Source organism: Mauremys mutica, chromosome 9 (genome assembly GCF_020497125.1).
Source record: "Mauremys mutica isolate MM-2020 ecotype Southern chromosome 9, ASM2049712v1, whole genome shotgun sequence".
NCBI classification, from domain to species: domain Eukaryota; kingdom Metazoa; phylum Chordata; order Testudines; family Geoemydidae; genus Mauremys; species Mauremys mutica.
Window position 1 is genome coordinate 104,727,638 of NC_059080.1, and position 21,024 is coordinate 104,748,661.

General features: G+C 41.5%; 1 protein-coding gene across 14 annotated transcripts in view; it reads left to right on the forward strand.

The window, feature by feature from the left end:
• DLG1 (discs large MAGUK scaffold protein 1) overlaps positions 1 to 21,024 on the forward strand; it is a 740,792-nt gene that overhangs the window by 107,851 nt on the left and 611,917 nt on the right. For all 14 annotated transcript variants that reach the window (XM_045030010.1, XM_045030012.1, XM_045030020.1 and 11 more), the window contains exon 4: positions 3,186 to 3,335. In XM_045030010.1, coding sequence (XP_044885945.1) covers positions 3,186 to 3,335 — 150 coding nt within the window. The remainder of the gene's footprint in view (positions 1 to 3,185; positions 3,336 to 21,024) is intronic.

Consider the following 21,024-nt stretch of genomic DNA (forward strand, 5'->3'; position numbering starts at 1 on the left):
AAGACGGAGAGTATCTTATTGCCCTTCTATAAATCCACGGTACGCTCACATCTTGAATACTGTGTAGAGATGTGGTCTCCTCAATTATAAAAAGATATACTGGCATTAGAAAAGGTTCAGAGAAGGACAACTAAAATGATTAGGGGTTTGGAACGGGTCTCATATGAGGAGAGATTAAAGAGGCTATGATTTTTCAGCTTGGAAAAGAGGAGACTAATGGGGGATATGATAGAGGTATAGAAAATCATGAGTGATGTGGAGAAAGTAAATAAGGAAAAGTTATTTACTTGTTCCCATAATATAAGAACTAGGGGCCACCAAATGCAATTAATGGGCAGCAGGTTTAAAACACATAAAAGGAAGTTCTTCACACAACGCACAGTCAACTTGTGGAACTCCTTACCTGAGGAGGTTGTGAAGGCTAGGAATATAACAGCTTTTAAAAGAACTGGATAAATTCATGGAGGTTAAGTCTGTTAATGGATATTAGCCAGGATGGGTAAGGAAGGGTGTCCCTAACCTCTGTTTGTCAGAGGGTGGAGATGGATGGCAGGAGGGAGATCACTTGATCATTGCCTGTGGGTTCACTCCCTCTGGGGCACCTGGCATTGACCTTTGTTGGTAGAGAGGATACTGGGCTTGATGGACCTTTGATCTGACCCAGTATGGCCATTCTTATTTTCTTATGGTGTGAGGTTTTTATTTCCTCTCTCTGTGGTAGTCTGAAACAGTGTTTTCAAATAACTTTTAATTGTCTGACTGCATATTATTTTCAGGTACTTCAAGTTTTTAGCTTCAAGTGGATTACCATGTGTAATGGCTTTTCAAAAATATAATCCTAATACGAGTATGGTAGATTTTTAAGAAACTAGAATGTCTATTATTTGTATACTTACAATTTATTTGAAAAGCGTTTAGTCATGTTTTCATTGGAAATTGACTTTATTTATAGTAGATACAACGTTTAATGCTTCTTTTGCTTATAAGGAACTTAGAAAGTTTAATTTTTCACATTAGTTTAACATGATGGACAGAAGAAACATTAGTCCTTACTAAGCTTTCATTGTAATCGGGTAAAACAGATACACACATACTGTTGTAAGTGTGTTAAGTTTGGCAAACTGAAAATGATGATTTGTTTGAAGTGCTTCTATGGACACATGACTAAGTCGTATTAGACAAATGTACTTAGTTGCTGATTCAAGATATGGTATCATCTGGCAAATCAATGGATAGGCTGCTTAAAGGGCATAAAGAATTGGCTAAATGATAAACAGAGGATGGGGAAATGCTTAGATTCTCTCTCCCCCCCCCCCCCCCCAAGCTATATCTGCTGTGGGGATTCTAGTCATTGGTGATCAGTCACTGACGTAGTCACACTAGTGCAAATCCCTAATATAGAAGAAATAACAAGGAGTCCTTGTGGTACCTTTAGAAGCTAACAAATTTATGTAGAAGAGTTATCTTATAGTAGAGGTTTGTATAGTTGCGGCTGCACCAGTGGCTGGCCACTGGTGTCTGAAATCACGGAAAATCCCTAGTGGTTTATATAAGAGATCTCTCTGCTGGATTTGGAAATGGACTGGAAACAAGTAAAAAATTGACTTTGGGAGTAATATTTAATGTTTCTGGAAAGAGGCTAGAGAAGCTGCCACATTTTAGAGTTTTGGATGAAAAGAATAAAATGCATATAATAGTATTATTACCTTTTGTAATAAAGTAAAAACATGCATCCGACGAAGTGGGTATTCACCCACGAAAGCTCATGTTCCAAAACGTCTGTTAGTCTATAAGGTGCCACAGGCCTCTTTGCTGCTTTTACAAAGTAAAAAAAGGCAATACTGATTTTTTATGCAGAAATTGCATTAACAAGACTAGAAAATTAGGAAAATGACAATTTTCTGTGACAAAAGAAACTCAAAAGCACGGTGATAAGTAGGCTTTTTGGGGATTTAGAGACCAGGAAACTGGAAATAACTTTTTTATATTTAAGCTACTGGTTAGCATCTTGGCCAGGTAAGTAGTGAGAAAGTTGTTACCATTTAGCAGCTTTGTGGGAAAATAAATTGGTGGTTTTTCCATTTTCTAAAACCCACTATTACACGTAGGGCTAAAAGGCATCCTTATTAGGAGCTTTGACAGAGAAGCCAAGGCTAAAGTGGGCAACTGAGTTGTAGTCATTCCATGGCAGGGCTGAGATATTTCAATAGGGCACTAAAGAAGCTTGCACAGTGCTGTGCCAGTCTGTGACTATATAGGATTTATTTGTTCAGCTTTCCTTAGTGCTTCATTTGCCTGAAAGATTTGAAAACAAAAGTATACTTATTTCTTGCTGACTTAGAAAAAGTCTGGGAGATACAGTTTACAATTTAGCAATATTATTTAGTATCATAAAAGTCTGTGGTGCAAGTGGGTAATTGAAAGACAGATTTCATGAGCTGAAAAGTTTATCATCTAAAATAAATGATTAAAACCTGGGAGGAAGGGAGGACAAGAATTATGGTAACAAGGTAATATGTTTGCTTTGGTCTGTCAGTATTATTGAGGGCCTAGAATATTTTTTGTAGTGTATGTATGAATTTGTTTCTCTGCTGGGAAGTCTAAAGTTCGTAATCTTCATGGAAAAATGTATTTCGAGAAAATGAAGGCTAGAATAGTTACCCTTCCAGTATTTTTTAATCTAAAAATGTTTAACATTAAATGGACACTATGAATTTGAAATCTACTGACTTCTAAAAAAAAAAGAATTAAAAGTAGTTTACTATCCCAATTTCTGAATCCCCTGTTGATTTTTGTGTTATGATCATTTTCGTACATTAAAAATATTTTTCAATCCTTTTTTGCTGTGTGAAAGATTTCATAAATAAAGGGGAAACTGACTATGCCAGGGAGATAGTGAAACTTACTTATATGCATATTGCTGTCAAATACACAAAACAAAGTGATCTTTGGTTATAGAAATTTTAGAGGTTGCATGTAACAGTAGTAGATAAAATATTTAGACATAATGTTTAAGTTGATGGTATTCCTTTAAATTTATTGTACTTCGATCTCTGAATAGTGGAATTGGCACCAGAGCTCGCCTACTCTCATGTACCCCAGTAATTTTCCTAAGAATTCTTTACTATATGTAAACATCCATATGGAGCAAATATTTAAAATGGAAATTTTTGTATATTCTACAGAAATATCGGTGTCAGGATGAAGATACACCTGCACAAGAGCATACCAATGAGGTGACTGTTCCAGAGTTGGTTCATGTATCAGAGAAGAACCTATCACAGATTGAAAATATACATGGATTTGTTTCCCACTCTCACATTTCTCCAGTAAAGGTAGGGATTTTTTTTTAATGTAAACTATTTTTAATAGGTGTTTGAGACAATGAATTATTGCTTTAACAAACTTATGGTATTTTGGAAAATAGGTCTTGTTTGACAAACCTGATTTTTTAAGAGAGATTACAGATTTAGTTGACAAAGGTAAAAGTAATAGACTTTTGTAAGGTGTTCGACTTAGTAACATAACATGCTGAGTGAAAAAAATATTAAAAAACAAAACAGTATCAGTAAACACATGTTAATAGGATCAAGAACTGGCTAACTGACAAATCTCAAAAAGCAGTTGTCACTGGAAAATCATCAGAATGGGGGTGTTTCTAGTGAGTTTCCCTAGGAATCAGTTCTAGGCCTGATGCTGTTCAATGTTTTTATCAATGTTGTGCAGGTAAATACAAAATCATTGCTTCTAAAAATTTGTAGATTGTGCAAAGATTGGCAGCCTGGTTAATAATGCTGAGGAGAGGGCAGTAGCACAGAATGATCTGGATCACTTGGTAAGCAGGGCCCTTTCAAACAAAATGGCATTTTAATATAACCAAATGCAAAGTTGTATATGTAGGAACAGTGAATGCAGGTTGTACCTACAGAATGGGGGACTAGCACAGAAACTAGTGGCTTGAAAAGGATTTAGACGTCATAATGGACAGAAAACTGAAAATGAGCTGCCATCGTGGTGCTGTGGCAAAAAGGACTGTTATGCAATCTTTTGGTATGAACAGGGAGTAGTCAGTATGAGTAAGGAGGTGATTTTACCTTTTTATATGGCACTGGTGACACCAGTACTGGAATACTATGTGTGGTTCAGGTGTCCACATTTTTAAAAGGATGTGGCAAAACTGGTGCAGGGAAGGGACATAAAAATGATTAAAGGGCTGGAAAAAATACTTTGAGAGATTTAAATTGCTCAGTTTGTTTAGATTATCAAAAAGGAGATTAAGTGACTTCATTACAGTGAATAATTTATCTTAGTGGGGAGAAAATACCATGTGCTAAACAGCTATTTAACTTAACAGAGAAAGATGTTAAAAGAACCAATGGCTGGAAATTAAAACTAGACAAATTCAAGTTAGAAATATTGCACAAATTTTTTCAGTGAGTTTGATAAACTCTTGAAACAAACTACTGCAGGAAGTGGTAGATTCTCCATCTTGAAGTCTTCAAATCAAGACTGGCTGTCTTTCTAGAAGATATACTGCTGTCAAATACAAGTTATTGGACTCAATACAGGGGTTACTGTGATATTCTCTGGCCTGCGATCAACCTATGATGTCAGCATCCATCACTCACCTGCATGTTAAGTTTTCAAACAAGCACCTTCATGCTTTCTCCCATGCTGCCCCGCACACTTGAGAGGAGCTCCCTGTAAATATCTGCAGAACAAACTTAGTATCCTCCTTGAAAACCCTCTGTGAAACTCTGTTTTGCCCCGAAGACTACAAAATACTTGACAGTGGCTAGGCAGCTGGTGTTCTTAGACCACTGCCTATCATGCTGGTCAATATTGTCTCGTTTTCTTGTATTCCCCTATTAGTCACTCTGTATCCATCTGTTGTCTCATGTTATGTAATCTGTTTGAGGCAGGGGCTGTCTTTTTGGTCTGTATTTGTACAACACCTAGCAGAATGGGGTCCTGGTCCAGGGCTCCTAGGTGTTATGATAATACAAATAATAATAATTAGTTGCAAAAAGCCTGTGCTGTCTCACAGTTGTGGCGGATGGGCCAAGTAATGCACCATCTGTAAAGTCTCCCTCATAAAACCAATGAAATTGTCGCAACCAAACTGGAAGTAGAGTGTAAGGGTGATGACTGGTTGAGTTACCTCTGATATCAAAACGATCTAGTGCTGTTGGCATGGGATAGATACACCTTGGTCACAGCAAGGCATGTCATTTGTAAAGTAAAAAATAGCTGAGAATTTAAAAATTGGATGGTAACAGACCATGAATCACAGTAATAATTAAACCTGGTGATAGTCTGAACAGAAAGAGTTCCCAACCATGATTGTAGTTTCCATTGCTTCACGCTGCTCAGCAAACATTATAGCAGGGTAGCCAATAGGCAGACCATGGGCTAAATCCAGACTGCCACACACTTTTGAATGGACTACAAAATCTTTTTATTTACTTATTATTGTTATTACAGTGTGAAATATGAACAGGAGTACTTGTGGCACCTTAAAGACTAACAAATTTATTTTAGCATGAGCTTTCGTGAGCTGCAGCTCACTTCTTCTACTTCCGGTATTTCCTAATACCGAAGGCGAAAGGGGGCCTGAGACCCATCCTGGACTTGCGGCAACTGAACAAGTTTGTACGAAAGCTGAAGTTCCGCATGGTCTCCCTGTCCTCGATCATTCCCTCCCTGGATCCAGGAGATTGGTATACCGCCCTCGACTTAAAGGACGCTTATTTCCACATTGCCATAATTCCCCGACACCGTCGGTACCTCAGGTTCGTTGTGGCCGACGCCCATCTGCAGTTCACGGTGCTCCCGTTTGGCCTGTCAGCTGCCCCAAGGGTCTTCACGAAGTTCATGGCATTGTGGCGGCTTTCCTGCGCAGGCGGGGCATCCAGGTATTCCCCTACCTGGACGATTGGCTCATAAAGGGCCACACCAAGGAGCAGGTGGAAGCGGAGGTGTTGTTCATCAGGTGGACCTTTCTCAATCTCGGTCTCCTCTTGAATGAAGCCAAGTCCACCCTGTCTCCTACGCAACGGATAGAGTTCATAGGGGCGGTTCTGGACTCCACCTACGCCAGAGCGTTCCTTCCGGAATCCAGGTTCCACGCGATTTCCGAGCTCATCCTCAGACTGCAACGTGCCCCGATTACCACAGCGCGGATCTGCCTCCGGCTGTTGGGTCACATGGCGGCGTGCACCTATGTGGTAAACCATGCCAGACTCTGGCTTCGCCCGCTACAGTCCTGGTTAGCAACAGTATACCGCCCAGCCAGGGACCCCTTGGACTCAGTGGTGTCCATTCCCCCCTTGGTGCTGAGTTCGCTACAGTGGTGGCTCGACCTGCAGAAAGTGTGCATCGGCTTCCCCTTTGCCGCCCTTCAACCCTCCCTCTCTCTGGTAATGGATGCCTCGGATCGGGGTTGGGGAGCGCACCTGGGAAATCTCAGGACACAGGGCTTGTGGTCGCCGGAGGACCTCGAGTTGCATATCAATGTCAGGGAGCTGAGAGCGGTCCGCCTGGCTTGCTTGACCTTCCGGTCCCACCTGGCCAGCAGATATGTTTCAGTCCTCTCAGACAACACATCGGCAGTCTTTTATATCAACAAATAGGGGGGTGCACGCTCCTCTCCCCTGTGCAGGGAAGCCCTCGCGTTGTGGGATTTCTGCGTCCACAGTGCTACCTACCTGACAGCGTTCTACCTTCCAGGGGAGCAGAACAGCCTGGCGGACACCCTCAGCCGCTCGTTCTGGGGTCACGAGTGGTCCCTCTGACGGGATGTGGTACGCTCAATCTTCCAGCTCTGGGGCTTTCCCCAGTTAGACCTGTTCGCCTCGAGGGAAAACAGGAAGTGCTGACGGTTCTGCTCCCTCCTGGGCCGCAGTCCGGGGTCTCTGTCGGACGCCTTCCTCCAGTCTTGGGGAGTCGGTCTGCTCTACGCCTTTCCTCCAATCCCTCTGATACACAGGGTGATTTTAAAGATCTGCAGGGACCACGCACGGGTAATCCTGAAAGCTCCGGCGTGGCCGCGCCAGCATTGGTACATGTCACTCCTGCACATGTCCGTTCAGGCGCCCCGACGCTGCCCCTGCTTCCGAACCTGATCATGCAGGACCGGGGGCTCCCTCCGCCACCCGAACCTGGAATCCTTCCACCTCACAGCCTGGATGCTCCATGGCTGAACCCAGTGGAGATGCAGTGCTCCCAGCTGGTCAGACAAGTCCTGCTCGGTAGTAGGAAACCATCAACCAGGGCCACCTACCTGGCCAAATGGAAGCACTTCTCTCCATATGGTCGGGTCGGCGAGGTCACAATCCTCTGGGGGTCCCAATCCCTATTATCCTAGACTATTTGCTCCACTTCAGGTAACTGGGCCTCTCCCTCTCCTCGATTCGCATTCACTTGGCAGCCATCTCGGCTTTCTATCTGGGAGAGGGGGGTACCTCGGTGTTTGGGAGCCCGCTGGTAGGGCGTTTCCTCAAGGGTATGGACAGGCTATTTCCGCATGTTCGTCAGCCAGCCCCTGTCTGGGACCTGAATCTGGTCCTCTCCGCCCTCTCGGGACCTCCCTTTGAGCCCCTGGCTTCATGCTCCCTGTTGTACTTGTCGTATAAGACCGCCTTCCTGGTGGCGATCACCTCGGCCAGGAGGGTGTCGGAGCTCAGGGCGTTAACATCCGAGCCCCCGTACACTGTCTTTTATAAGGACAAGGTCCAACTTAGACCTCACCTGGCCTTCCTCCCCAAGGTCGTCTCACAGTTCCACATGGGACAAGATATCTTTCTCCCGGTGTTTTATCCGAAACCACACTCTTCCAGTGAGGAGTGGAGGTTACATTCCCTGGATGTCCGCAAGGCCTTAGCTTTTTACATTGAGCGTACCAAGCCGTTCAGACGCTCGACGCAGCTCTTCATCGCGGTGGCGGACAGGATGAAAGGGCTCCCGGACTCCTCTCAGCGAATCTCTTCATGGATCGCGACATGCATACGGGAGTGCTACCGCATAGCTAAGATCCCTGTCCCTCCGGTCACGGCCCACTCCACTAGGGCGCAGGCCTCCTCTGCAGCATTCCTGGCTCAGATCCTGACTCAGGAGATTTGTAGAGCGGCCATGTGGTCCTCCATCCACACGTTGACGTTGCACTATGCCATCATGCATCAGGCTAGGGATGATGCAGCATTTGGTCGTGCAGTACTCCAGTCAGCAGTGAACTCCAACCCCACCACCTAGGTTCAGGCTTGTGAGTCACCTGCTTGGAATGGACATGAACAACCACTCAAAGAAGAAAAAATGGTTACCCACCTTTTAGTAACTGTTGTTCTTTGAGATGTGTTGTTCGTGTCCATTCCAATACCCACCCTCCTGCCCCTCTGTCGGAGTGCCGGCAAGAAGGAACTGAGGGGGTGGAGGGTCGGCGGGCCCCTTTATAGGGCGCTGTAGTGGCGCCACTCCAGGGGGCACTAGGGCTGACCCTACGGACACTGCTAGGGGAAAATCTTCCGGCTGGCATGCATGCGGCTCGCACACACCTGCTTGGAATGGACATGAACAACACATCTCGAAGAACAACAGTTACTAAAAGGTGGGTAACCGTTTTTTACTTACAGTTAGCTGTTGTTCAAGAGTCATCTGTGCATTCACACTATCTGCCCACCTTCCCCTCTATTCAGTGTTCTACTCAACATCAGGATTCTGCAGTCTAGGAAAAAAGAAACTAAGGCAGTCTTGGAGTGCACTCCCTTATATAAAGGAAAGTCACCCTTGCAGAAGACTGCTTGTAAACAATCTACAGACACGGCTTTTCAAGACAATTCCTTGGGTGCCATATGCCACTAGAGTGAATGAACAGAGGTCACTCAAGCAGTAACTAACTAGCAAGTAACCTCTCTTTTTTCTCTAGTGTTAAATGGATGTCTTGGGGAAGTTACAGAAGCTATTTACATCTTATTTATTGCATAAGACTGTAGAATAGAAATATAGAACTCTGGGGCGAGGCAAATGATCAAATATTTTGTTAAAAGGCCACATTGTCTTTCTGATTTGTGTTTCTGCAAAGCATAGCAAAGGTGTTCATATGTCTCTTGTATTTTGAATAAGCATCATAAGCAGAATTTACAGCTTTTACTTAGTCAGTGTTTAGTAAGTCTCATTTGTTCAGTCATTAACAGGTGATACAAAGCCTCATTTCAGCTCACCACAGCTTTGAACGGACAATTTGCACCATTCTACTACCTGCTGACATCTAAACTGTTCATAATAGAACAATAGATCACATTATTTCTTCTTATAATCATGTCTGCTCCATAAGGAGTGCTTATTTTCTCTGCTATCCATACATTATAAGTTCAAGGCAATCATTAAGGTTTTCTTTATTTTATTTTTTTTAAGAAGCAACCTGCGATTAAAATGCATACTTGATATTTTCTTGTAATCAAGATGCAACTGCCTTTGTTTGCCCCATGATGGAACATTTGGCTTAGAGTGGCTGTTCAAATCTGCCCTTCCTTAGTATGGGGATAATCAACGGAATCTGAAGAGGAGACAAAAATGGAAAAACTGTAACAGATGGAACTTAGATTAATTAAGACACCACAACAGCGGTAGGATACATCAGTCAGCATCTGGTCATCTTTGTAACTGCTTATCTTCATTCTAGGTTTTCAGTGACTTGGGTGATTTTGGTACATCAAGAAAACTCAAAAATTGCATTAAGCTCAGAATGTTTATTTTGATGTGGCATGCTAAAAAGATGGGCAGGAAATTTATTAAGAATGTATGGAAATCCAGACAGTTTATTCTGCACATTTTGGTAGGTCAGTTGAGATGTTGTTAATATTTTATTATAAATGTATTGCCTACACTGGAATAGATTTGCTAGTATAATTGAACTTGCATATTTCTTATAACTTTTTTTCTTGTTGAGCTGTGTTCTTTACAAATATGTCTAATGGATGTATTGCTGGGCTTTGGGGATAATTTCTTAGCATTCAAGTACTGAAATGGTTTATAACATAATATAACAAGACCAAGGTCAGTATGCCATAAAACATGGGTATTAAGCTAGCAGTTCTAACTATATTAAAATGAGACATTATAATATGCAAGCAGTGTTAAAGATGTTAATTTTAAATTTTTTATATCTTTTTCTAGTTGTACAGATTTGCTACATTTCAGATATACCGGCTTATATTTAGGAGTATACAAATTTACATTGTAGTAATATCGTACTTCCTTGGAATTTTGTTTTAAAGAGTCTCTAAAGACACTAAAAATAAGGGATCTTTTATTCTATATTGATTTGATTGTAAATATCCAACTTTGTTTAGTTATTCTCTAGAAAAAGTTGCACTCCCTATAGAGAGTAAATCAGTTAGCCCATTGGGTTTGCTCTGCTTATTTTAGTTTACCAGATACAATTAATTATATTAATTGATGGTAAGAGATGATGTACGTTATTAGTCAGTTTATACACAAGATTTTCAAGCAGTTGACTGTCTTTGGTCAAAATAAGTAATTATTTTGATGTAATTGTCATTTGCAGTTATTGTTCATTATAGAATATGCTAAGATTTCAATTAAATGTACAAGAATAAATCTCTTTTTTGGTTTCATGCTTTCATATATGTTCAGGAATGTGATATAAAACACTTATGTCACACTATAGGTTTCTCTGGTATGTTAATATAAATTTATATTGAAGATGTATATAATCTAAACAATTTTGTTCTAAGTGTTGATGTATAACCTTTATTTGTGAGCTTTAGTACAATGTATAATAAACAGTTCTTTAGAGTCCCTGTTAAATATAGAAAGTACAAGTGATGCAGTAGTATGTACACTGCAAGATGTGAACAACCTCTCATCTCATTTAACTGAGGTTGAAAATTTAAGATTAAAAGAAACAAGTAATCATTAGTAATGTGTGTGTCCTAGGGGTATAGATTTCCTTTTTATTTTTAACGGGTAGGTTACATGTATGAGAATTACACTTATGTTTAGGACCCTACCAAATTCACAGTCTATTTTGGTTAATTTCCCGGTCATAGGATTTTTAAAAATCGTAAATTTAATGATTTCAACTATTTAAATCTGAAATTTCATGATGTTGTAACTGTAGGGTCCTGACCAAAAGGAGGTTGGGGTGGGGAGGGGGTTGCAAGGTTATTGATGGGGGGGTTGCAGTATTGCTGTCCTTACTGCTGCTGATGGCAGTGCTGCCTCCAGAGCTGGGTGGCTGAAGAGCAGCGGCTGCTGACTGGGAGCCCAGCTTTGAAGGCAGCATTGCCCAGCTCTGAAGGCAGCAGCACATAAGTAAGGGTGGCATGGTATGGTATAGGCGAGGCACTGTCGTCAGAGCTGGGCACCTGGCCGGCAGCCACCACTCTCTGGCCACCTAGTTCTGAAAGCAGCGCAGGAGTAAGGGTGGGAATACTGTGACACCCCTACAATAACCTTGGGATTCCCTCAGATCCCTTTTTGGGTCAGGACCCCCAATTTGAGAAACGCTGGTCTCCCCCATTAAAACTGTATAGGATAGGATAAAAGCTAACAAATTATCAGATTTCACGGTCCATGATGCGTTTTTTACGGACGTGAATTTGGTAGGGCCCTAGTTATGTTGCTTAGTTGTAGACTTGTCAGGTTTATTGTTACAATAATCAATAGCTAGGTTGGCCTTTTTTTAGCATTGGTTACAAAATATATATTGACATTTTATTCAGCATTTCATTTAGAGTAACCTCTTCATCCCCTCTCCAACGTTGTGTGGGAGTTCCAGCAGACTCCATCCTTAGCTGTCTTCACTTTTCTCTCTGCATCTTAATGCTGGGAAGTCTCATTCACAAACACAAGTGCAGCTACCACCTCTGTTCTGATGAGTCTCAGATCTTCGCCACTGTAGATCTGTCTCTTCCTGTCCAAGCTGAAATATCAGCCTGTTTTTCTGACATCTCCTTATGGATGTCAAGCCCATGGTTTAAGCTCTATGTGTCCAAAACAAAGGTCTTGATTTTTCCCTTCCATCCCTCCTTCCTTAGTCACTGTGGTCAACACCATTCTTCCTATTCTTCAGTTCTGTAACCTAAATGTCATCTTTGTCTCAGCCATTTCTCTATATCTTCAGATTCTTCCTTCCTCTTCATGCATCACATCTATGATCCAGATTTCCTCTCTGTCCACACAGATGACTCTCATTGGTTTAAGCCCTCATCTTTCTTCTTGACTACTGCTCTATGGCCTTGACACATCATTTTACCCTGCCTATATCCATTCAAAGTGCAGCTGCAAAGATAATTTTCCTGGCCCCATCATTTCAAACACATTACCTCTCTCTTTGCATCCTTCCACTGGCTCCCCTTTCTCAGCAGTATCAGAAACAAACTATTTGTCTTTGCTTTCAAGGCCCTTCACGGGTTATGTTTGCCCTTTCTATTATCTCTTATATGCTGTTGAGATACTGACTCCCAACTCCTCTCTGCCAGTGATGCCAGCAATCTTAACCCATATGTTACGTTTTGTAACAATCATTTTTGTGCTTTCCCTTGTGCCACCTGCTATGTATAGGATGAGTTCTCCTAAGCATCCACAAAGATACCTCATTGTCCTCCTCCAAACTCTTTTCTGACACAGTGTCTTCATAAATCTTAAAATTAGCTAGGCATCTGGCACATTGTGGCCACTGCCTTTCCAGATGACGTGTATTTTCTCATTATTTTCTTGTCTGTTTGTCAAAATCCCCCTTGTCTCCTTGTGGCATCCATCTGTTGTCTCATCTTCTCTAGACTGTAAGCTCTTTGGGGCTGGGACCATCTCTGTGTTGTGTTTGTACTGTGCCTAACAAAATCAAGCACTTATCTCTGATTAATTATCAAAGATTAAGATAATTCAGAATAAGACACTCTTATTCCAGAATAAATGTGTCCACACATGGAGTTAACCTGGAGGAGCTATTCTGGAATAACTTCCCATGTAGACAAGATCTTAGTTACAGCAGTATAGATATCCTTCTTATGGTTCTGGATGGGTTTTGACATTTGGAGGTTGTGTTAAAAGTTTAAATAGGTCCTTGTTATGGTGGTTAATGCAGCTCTGAAAGTTTTCAAGTGAGAGTGGTTGAGGGGTTGGCTCTATAGGGACTCTTAATCCCCCTTTCTTTTGTCCTTTTAGTACAGGCTTTTCAGAGGAGAATATTATTTTATAGAACTTCCATATTAAAGTGAATACATTTTTGCTTTGCATCCCTTGTCATATTTTAATATAAAATTGTTTATATGCTTTCCAGTTTATTCATCTTAGTAGGTTTACAGTCAGAAATGGTGGACTAGACAATATTTAGTCGTTAAAAAGGGATTGCAGAATCTCGCGAGTAATAAGTTTAAGGTAGACAGCATTCAGACTATATACATTTCCTTTAAAGCTAGAAAAAATCATGTTTCTTGAATTTGTTTTGGAAGCTGAAAAGATGTCCCACAAGAAAAAAAAGAGAGCTAGGTAATCCTTAATGTACTGTTCCTGAAGGTCTGAAATCTTAAGAAGCTACTGATGTGCTTTTTATGCCACATTATCATTCTCCTCTCTTTTCTTCTATGCTCACACATTGCCTCCCTACAATCCACATAAAATGCAGGCACTAAAGTAATTTTCCTTGCCCATTGATATGATCATGTCATTTCCTCTTCAAATCCTTCTGCTGGCTCCCATCCTCAGCCATACCTTATTTAAGTTTACTGTCTCCACCTTCGTAGTGCTACATAACTTTGACCCTCTCTGTTCATCCTCCCTTGTTGGTCACTTCCTGTTCCTTCTAATTCCATGTTCCCAGATTTCTCTCTTCTTTGTGCCTTGTTCCACCCAGCCTCTGATTCATATGCCATGACCTATCTGTACTCATCCTCAAGTCCTATACCTATTCTCATTTAAATCCCTCTTAAAGACGCACCTCTGCATTCTTTTACAGTTAATCAGTTTTATTTACACTGTTTTTTTTGTTTGCTTCTATAACCTCTGTACACTTGTTTGTCTCTTTAGACTGGGAGTTCCTTGGAGAAGGAACCATTCTTTGTTGAATTTTTGGAAGGCAACTAGGCCATTAGAAAGAAATATTATCCCTATAGTAGAACCTCAGAGTTACAAACACCTTGGGAATGGAGGTTGTTCAAAACTCTGAAATGTTCATAACTAAACAAAATGTTATGGTTGTTCTTTCAAATGTTTACAGCTAAACATTGACTTAATACAGCTTTGAAACTTTACCATGCAGAAGAAAAATGTTGCTTTTAACCATCTTAATTTAAATGAAACAAACAATTTCCTTACCGTGTCAAATCTTTTTTAAACTTTCCCTTTGTTTTTTAGTAGTTTACGTTAACACAGTACTGTACTATATTTGCCTTTTTTTTGTTTCTGTGGCTGCCTGATTTTGTACTTCCAGTTCCGAATGAGGAGTGTTGTAGACCAGTCAGTTCTTAATTCTTGCGTTCATAACTCTGAGGTTCTACTGTATTATACTTAAATTGAATGTTGAAAAGAGCTACATGAGATGCTTATTATTTATTACTGTAGTAAAGAATTAATTTGAAGTGCATATTGAAAGTAAGATTACCTCCAAAAGAGTATGTGAACTGTTTTTATGTAATTATGTCCTTTGTGGAAGAGAGCAAGAGAGTTCTTGGTACAATTTGTTTTCCAATAGCTTTGGGTCACACTGATGCTTACAATCATATTTTAACTCTGTGCAGTTGGACATTGAAATGCTGGTTGCCATTGATTAGCCTTAATAAGGCTTGGAGGAGGAAATAATTCATGTGTAGAGACTCAGTGCTATTAGGGGGAAAAAATAGAAGCACATCCCTAGAAGCAGGTAATGGTTTATAGGTTCAATATGATTGTGCACATGATAATTTAAAAATTGAATATGGTAATCAGCTTTATCATAACAAAATTCATAACCATTGTTCAATGGCTCTCATGTTATGATTCATGAACAACAGTTCTGTAGAGCCTATAGAGTTAACAATGAAGATAGCCTACGTTGTTTGTTCTGTTAGATTGTCAATCATGATCTGGAAAAGTGCAAAAAGATCCAGTAAAACTTAATTACATCACTTTTATAAATAATTATTGCCTGTATAAATCTGTCCAATCATAATGGTTTTTCTTGAAGGAAATAAACACACCAGCTCCTTCTTAATGTACCACTTAGTATAGAAAGCTTGAAAATGGGAACTTGCTGTACACTAATGTTGCATTGTCTTCCTTGGTGTGTAGATAGCCTGAAACAATAGCTCTGAGAGGTTTGGATGGCCCCATTCCTGTTGATTAAATTATGAATCTTGAAATCTAATGACAATATTCAACACACACATTAAAAATCATACTATCATAGAATCTTAAGACTGGAAGGGACCTCGAGAGGTCTTCTAGTCCACTCCCCTGCACTCATGTCAGGACTAAATATTATCTAGACTATACCTGACAGGATAACCTGCTCTTAAAAATCTCCAATGATGGAGATTCCACAACCTCCGCAGGCAACTTATTTCAGTGCTTAAGCTCCCAGACAGGAAGTTTTTCCTAATGCCCAAGCTAAACTGGTCATGCTGCAATTTAAGCCCATTGCTTTTTGTCCTATCATCAGAGGTTAAAGAGAACAATTTTTCTCCCTCCTCCTTGTAACAACCTTTTATGTACTTGAAAATTGTTATGCTCCCATTTAGTCTTCTCCAGACTAAACAAACCAATTTTTTTTCAATCTTCACTAGTAGGTCATGTTTTCTAGACTCTTAATAATTTTTGGTGTCTTCTCTGGAATTTCTCCAATTTGTCCACATCTTTCCTGCTTAATTATTTCCTCCGATATCTTTCCAGGTACTGAAGTTAAGTTGACTGGTCCTGTAATTCCCTGGCTAGTCCTTATTCCCCCTTTTATAGACTGGCACTTTATTTGCCCTTTTCCAGTCCTCTGGAATCTCATCCATCTTCCATGTCTTTTTGAAGATAATCGCTAATGCTTCAGATATCTCCTCAGTCAACTCCTTAAGTAGTTTAGGATGTATTTATTTCATCAGGCACTTGTGAGTTGAAAACATCTAACTTCTCTAAGTTATTTTTAACTTGATCTTTCTCTGTTTTAGCCTCTGATCCTACCTCATTTTCACAGGCATTCATTATGTTAGATGTTCAATTGCTATTAAACGTTTTGATGAAAACTGAAACAAAAAGGTAATTTGGCACTTCTGCCCTTTCCACATTTTCTGTTATTGTTCCTCCCTCTCCTCCCCCTTGAATAACGGGCCTACTCTGTCCTTGGTCTTCCTCTTGCATCTAATGCAGGGGTCGGCAACCTACGGCACATGTGCCACGTGAGCCGATTTTTGATGGCACGCGGGGCGGGGTGAGCTGCTCAGCCCGCCACCGCTCTGGGGTTCCCGCTGGGGTCCTGCCACTGGTCCCACTCAGCACCCACTGCTGGCCTGGGGTTCCTTCCACCAGGCTGGCAGCGGGATGAGACCCCAGCTGGCAGGAGCCGCTGCTCTGGGGTTCCCGCTGCTGGCCTAGAGGAAGGAAGGAACCCCAGGCTGGCTGCGGGCTGAGACCGCGGCTGGCAGGAGCTGGCGGCTGAAACCCCAGAGCGGGGCGGGCTGAGTGCCACTCTGGGGTTCCCGCTGCTGGTTCCTTGCCAGCCAGGGTCCCGCCGCCAGTCCCACTCAGCGCCTGCTGCTGGCTGGAGTGAAGGAACCCTAGGCTGGCAGTGGGCTGAGACCTCGGCTGGCAGGAGCTAGCGGCCGAAACCTCAGAGCATGGCAGGATGAGCCGCTCAGCCTGCCGCCGCTCTGGGATTCCTGCTGCTGGCCTCTTGCCAGCCGGGGTCCCGCTGCTGGTCCCACTCAGCGCCTGCTGCCGTCCTGGGTGAAGGAATCCCAGGCAGGCAGCGGGCTAAGACCCTGGCTGGCAGGATCCGGCAGCTAAAACCCCAGAGCTGGGGAGGGCGGAAACGCTCAGCCCACCGCCGAAACCCCAGAGCTGGGCGGGCTAACCTGCTCAGCCTGCCACCGCTCTGGGGTTGTGGCTGCTGGCCCCTTGCCAGCCGGGGTCCCCGCTGCAGCCCCACTCACTTTGCTTCCGGTTGGAGTTCCAGCGCAGGCCCCATACCAGACCGGGTCCAGGCCTCCGGCCCTGCTCAGCCCTACCAGCGACCAGCTCCACTCACTTCAGCTGCCAATCTGGGGTTCCAGCAGGTTAACAACTGATCACTCAGAAGCCTGTGTGCAGCTTAAAGTATCCAAATACGTGCCACCAGACATTGGAAAACTCAGCAAGGAAAAGCAAGGGCAAGGATCACACTAAACTATTAAGATCTGCATTTTAATTTAATTTTAAATAAAGCTTCTGAAATATTTTGAAAAACTTGTTTACTTTACATACAACAGTAGTTTGGTTATATATTATAGACTTATAGAGATACCTTCTAAAAAACATTAAAATGTATTACTGGCATGCGAAGCCTTAAATTAGAGTGTATACATTAAGACTTGGCACACCACTGCTGAAATGTTGCCGACCCCTGGTCTAATGTATTTGCAGAGTGTTTTCTTGTTACCCTTTATATCCCTAGCTAGTTTAATCTCGTTTTGTGCCGTGGCCTTTCTAATTTTGTCCCGACATACTTGTATTATTTGTTTATATTTATCCTCTGTAATTTTACCTAGTTTCCACTTTTTGTAGGATTCTTTTTTGGGTTTCAGATAATTCAGATCTTCTGATTAAGCTAGGGTGTTCTCTTGCCATACTTCCTGTCTTTCCTATACAGTGGGATAGTTTGCCCTTGTGCCGTTAATAATGTCTTTGTCAACACTCTTGAACTATTTTTCACTATACAAACAGTGTACAATAAATGGAATTTAAAATAAAAATTAATAACACTTGAAGTTTTGTGTTGATCATTATTAATGTTAATATTTAATTAAACACAATTTTAAAATGAATTCAGCTACTGAAGAATTCTGTGACACTAGTGGGAATCTGGGGAACTTGTTCAGAATTGTGGAAACAGGTTATTAGAGATGTGGTGGATTTTTGTCACTTGAAGTCCTTTTAAATCAAGGCTGCAAATCTTGTGTCTTTTAGTGTAAACACAAGTTGTTTAGCTACATGGAAGGGGAAATAATATAGCCTGTGTTGTGCTTAAGGTCAAGCAGAATGATCATAATGTTCTGTCCGGCATTAAAATCTTTTAAATCTAAGATAATTTAGGTCCATTTTACCGTAGAGTACACAAAGCCTTTATGCTAATTTAAAAAAAGGAAATAAAACACTATAGTAAATTTTTTGAATGTAAGAGTGCAATTACTGTATATGGACTATTGTATAAATTAGGGAACCCACTCTGTTAGAACTCAGTTGCCTCTATATGGTTTTATTGTTTTCCTTGTAGTTCTGAAGTGTTGCATCCACGGAATGAGATAGGGACACTGTGGCTAATTTAGAGTGGTAGCCATGTTAGTCTGTGTCAGCAAAAACAATGAGGAATACTTGTGGCATCTTAAAGACTAAAAAAATGTATTTGGGCATAAGCCTTCGTAGGCTAAAATCCACTTCATGAGATGCATGGAGTCGAAAATACGGTAGAATACCAAGGGAGGAAAAATCACATTTGTAGTGCTAATGAGGCCAATGTAATCAAGGTGGCCCATTTCAAATTTTTTTCTCCCTTGGTATTCTACTGTTGAGAATAGCCCACTTCCACCTTAATTGAATTGTCTTGTTAGCACTGACCCCACACTTGGTAAGGCAACTCTCATCTTTTCATGTACTGTATATTTATACCTGACTACTGTATTTTACACTCTATGCATCTGATGAAGTGGGTCTTAGCCCACGAAAGCTTATGCCCAAATACATTTGTTAGTCTCTAAGGTGCCACAAGAACTCAGTGTTTATGTAGCTAATTTAATGTCAGTGACTTCAGATGGGTAATAACTACAGTCTTTGTAACCTTGTGAACAAGTCTTCAAACTTCAGATGCTGTCACAGAATCTTGTCACAGAATCCTATTAAAATTTTTTTTCCAGCACTTGTTAAAAATTCTGCATTTATATAAAACTATGTATTATCTGATGTCTATTAAAGTTGATATGAACTAGGAATGCATAGTGTGTGAACTCTGTAGCCTTCATAATTGATATTTAAATCAATTCTCCTTTTAATTTTCAGTATTTAAAATTATGGGAAAGCTAGACCTCGTTCCAAAATATTTTCTTCATGTTTCTATGGTTGTTGACCTGTAACCTGATGATAAATTGTATCCTTCATCATGTCAAGGTTACTATATTTAACTTGTTAAATTTGTTATTTTTATTAAAGTTGCTGGTTCCCCCTTCTCCTACCAGTATAATCAGATTAATTCATTCTTTAGTTTTTGCACTGGAAAAGTAATATTTGATCAAAATATTCCACAGGAAAAAAGCTGAAAGTTTGGTCTTATACAGATCCAATATCATCTTAAAAGAAACAATGTTGTGAGAAGTATGATCATTTAAATGTCATCCTGGTATCTTGTTTCTCAGTGCTACCTCTGCATTTTGGAACGTGCTGGTTTATGAACATTCATAGTGTTGGGGGTGGGCAAGTTAGCTCTAATTTTTTAACCATTTAAATCAATAAGCCTTTTGTATTTTTATCAATATTATCTTTGGTGGAAATATTTCTAGTGTGGCGTTTCCTACTTTAGTTTCTAGTTCTTTTTCCAGTTTGGCTTTTATTGCATGTGAAATAGTTTGAATGGGATATTATATTGAGTGGTAGCAATATTAATGCCGCAAGTGGTAATATAGTTATGAACAAGATTACCATTGGACTGGGGGTATGTCTGCACTATGGGATTATTCCAATTTTACATAAATTGGTTTTGTAAAACAGATTGTATAAAATCGAGTGCACGCGGCCACACTAAGCACATTAATTCGGTGGTGTGCGTCCATGTACCGAGGCTAGTGTCGATTTCCAGAGCATTGCACTGTGGGTAGCTATCCCATAGCTATCCCATAGTTCCCGCAGTCTCCTCTGCCCATTGGAATTCTGGGTTGCGATCCCAATGCAAAAACAGTGTCGCAGGTGATTCTGGGTAAATGTCGTCACTCAATCCTTCCTCCGGGAAAGCAACGGCAGACAATCATTTCGTGCCCTTTTTCCCTGGATTGCCGTGGCAGACACCATAGCATGGCAATCATGGAGCCTGTTTTGCCTTTTGTCACTGTCACCGTATGTGTACTGGATGCTGCTGACAGACGCAGTACTGCAGTGCTATAGAGCAGCATTCATTTGCCTTTGCAAGATAGCAGAGACGGTTATCAGTTGTTCTGTACCGTCTGCTGCTATCATGGGTGCTCCTGGCTGGCCTCGCTGAGGTCGGCCGGGTGCGCATAGGCAAAAATGGGAATGACCCCCTGGGTCATTCCCTTCCTATGTTTTGTCTAAAAATAGTCTCATTCCTGCCTAGAATATGGGGCAAGTGTAGTAGAGAACCAGAGAGCACAGCCACTCCATGTCAGAGCCCCAGAGATCCCGCAGAAATGATGAGCTGCATGCCATTCTAGGTGGTGCCCCTGCAACAACCCCACCCCTTGCTTCCCTCCTCCGCCAACCCTCCTGGGCTACCGTGGCAGTGTCCCCCCATTTGTGTGATGAAGTAATAAAGAATGCAGGAATAAGAAACAGTGACTTGTTAGTGAGATAAAATGAGAGGGAGGCAGCCTCCAGCTGCTATGATAGTCCAGGCAGTACAGAATCTTTTCTTTAGTCATGAAGGGGGGGTGAGGGGGCTGATGGAGCTCAGCCCCCAGTTGCTATGATGAAGATGGTTACCAGCCGTTCTGTACCATCTATTGGGAATGACCAGGAGTCATTCCTATTTTTACCCAGGCGCCCCCGGCTGACCTCACCTGAGGCCAGCCAGGAGCACTTACAGGCTGATGATGACAATGGATAGCAGTCATATTGTACCATCTG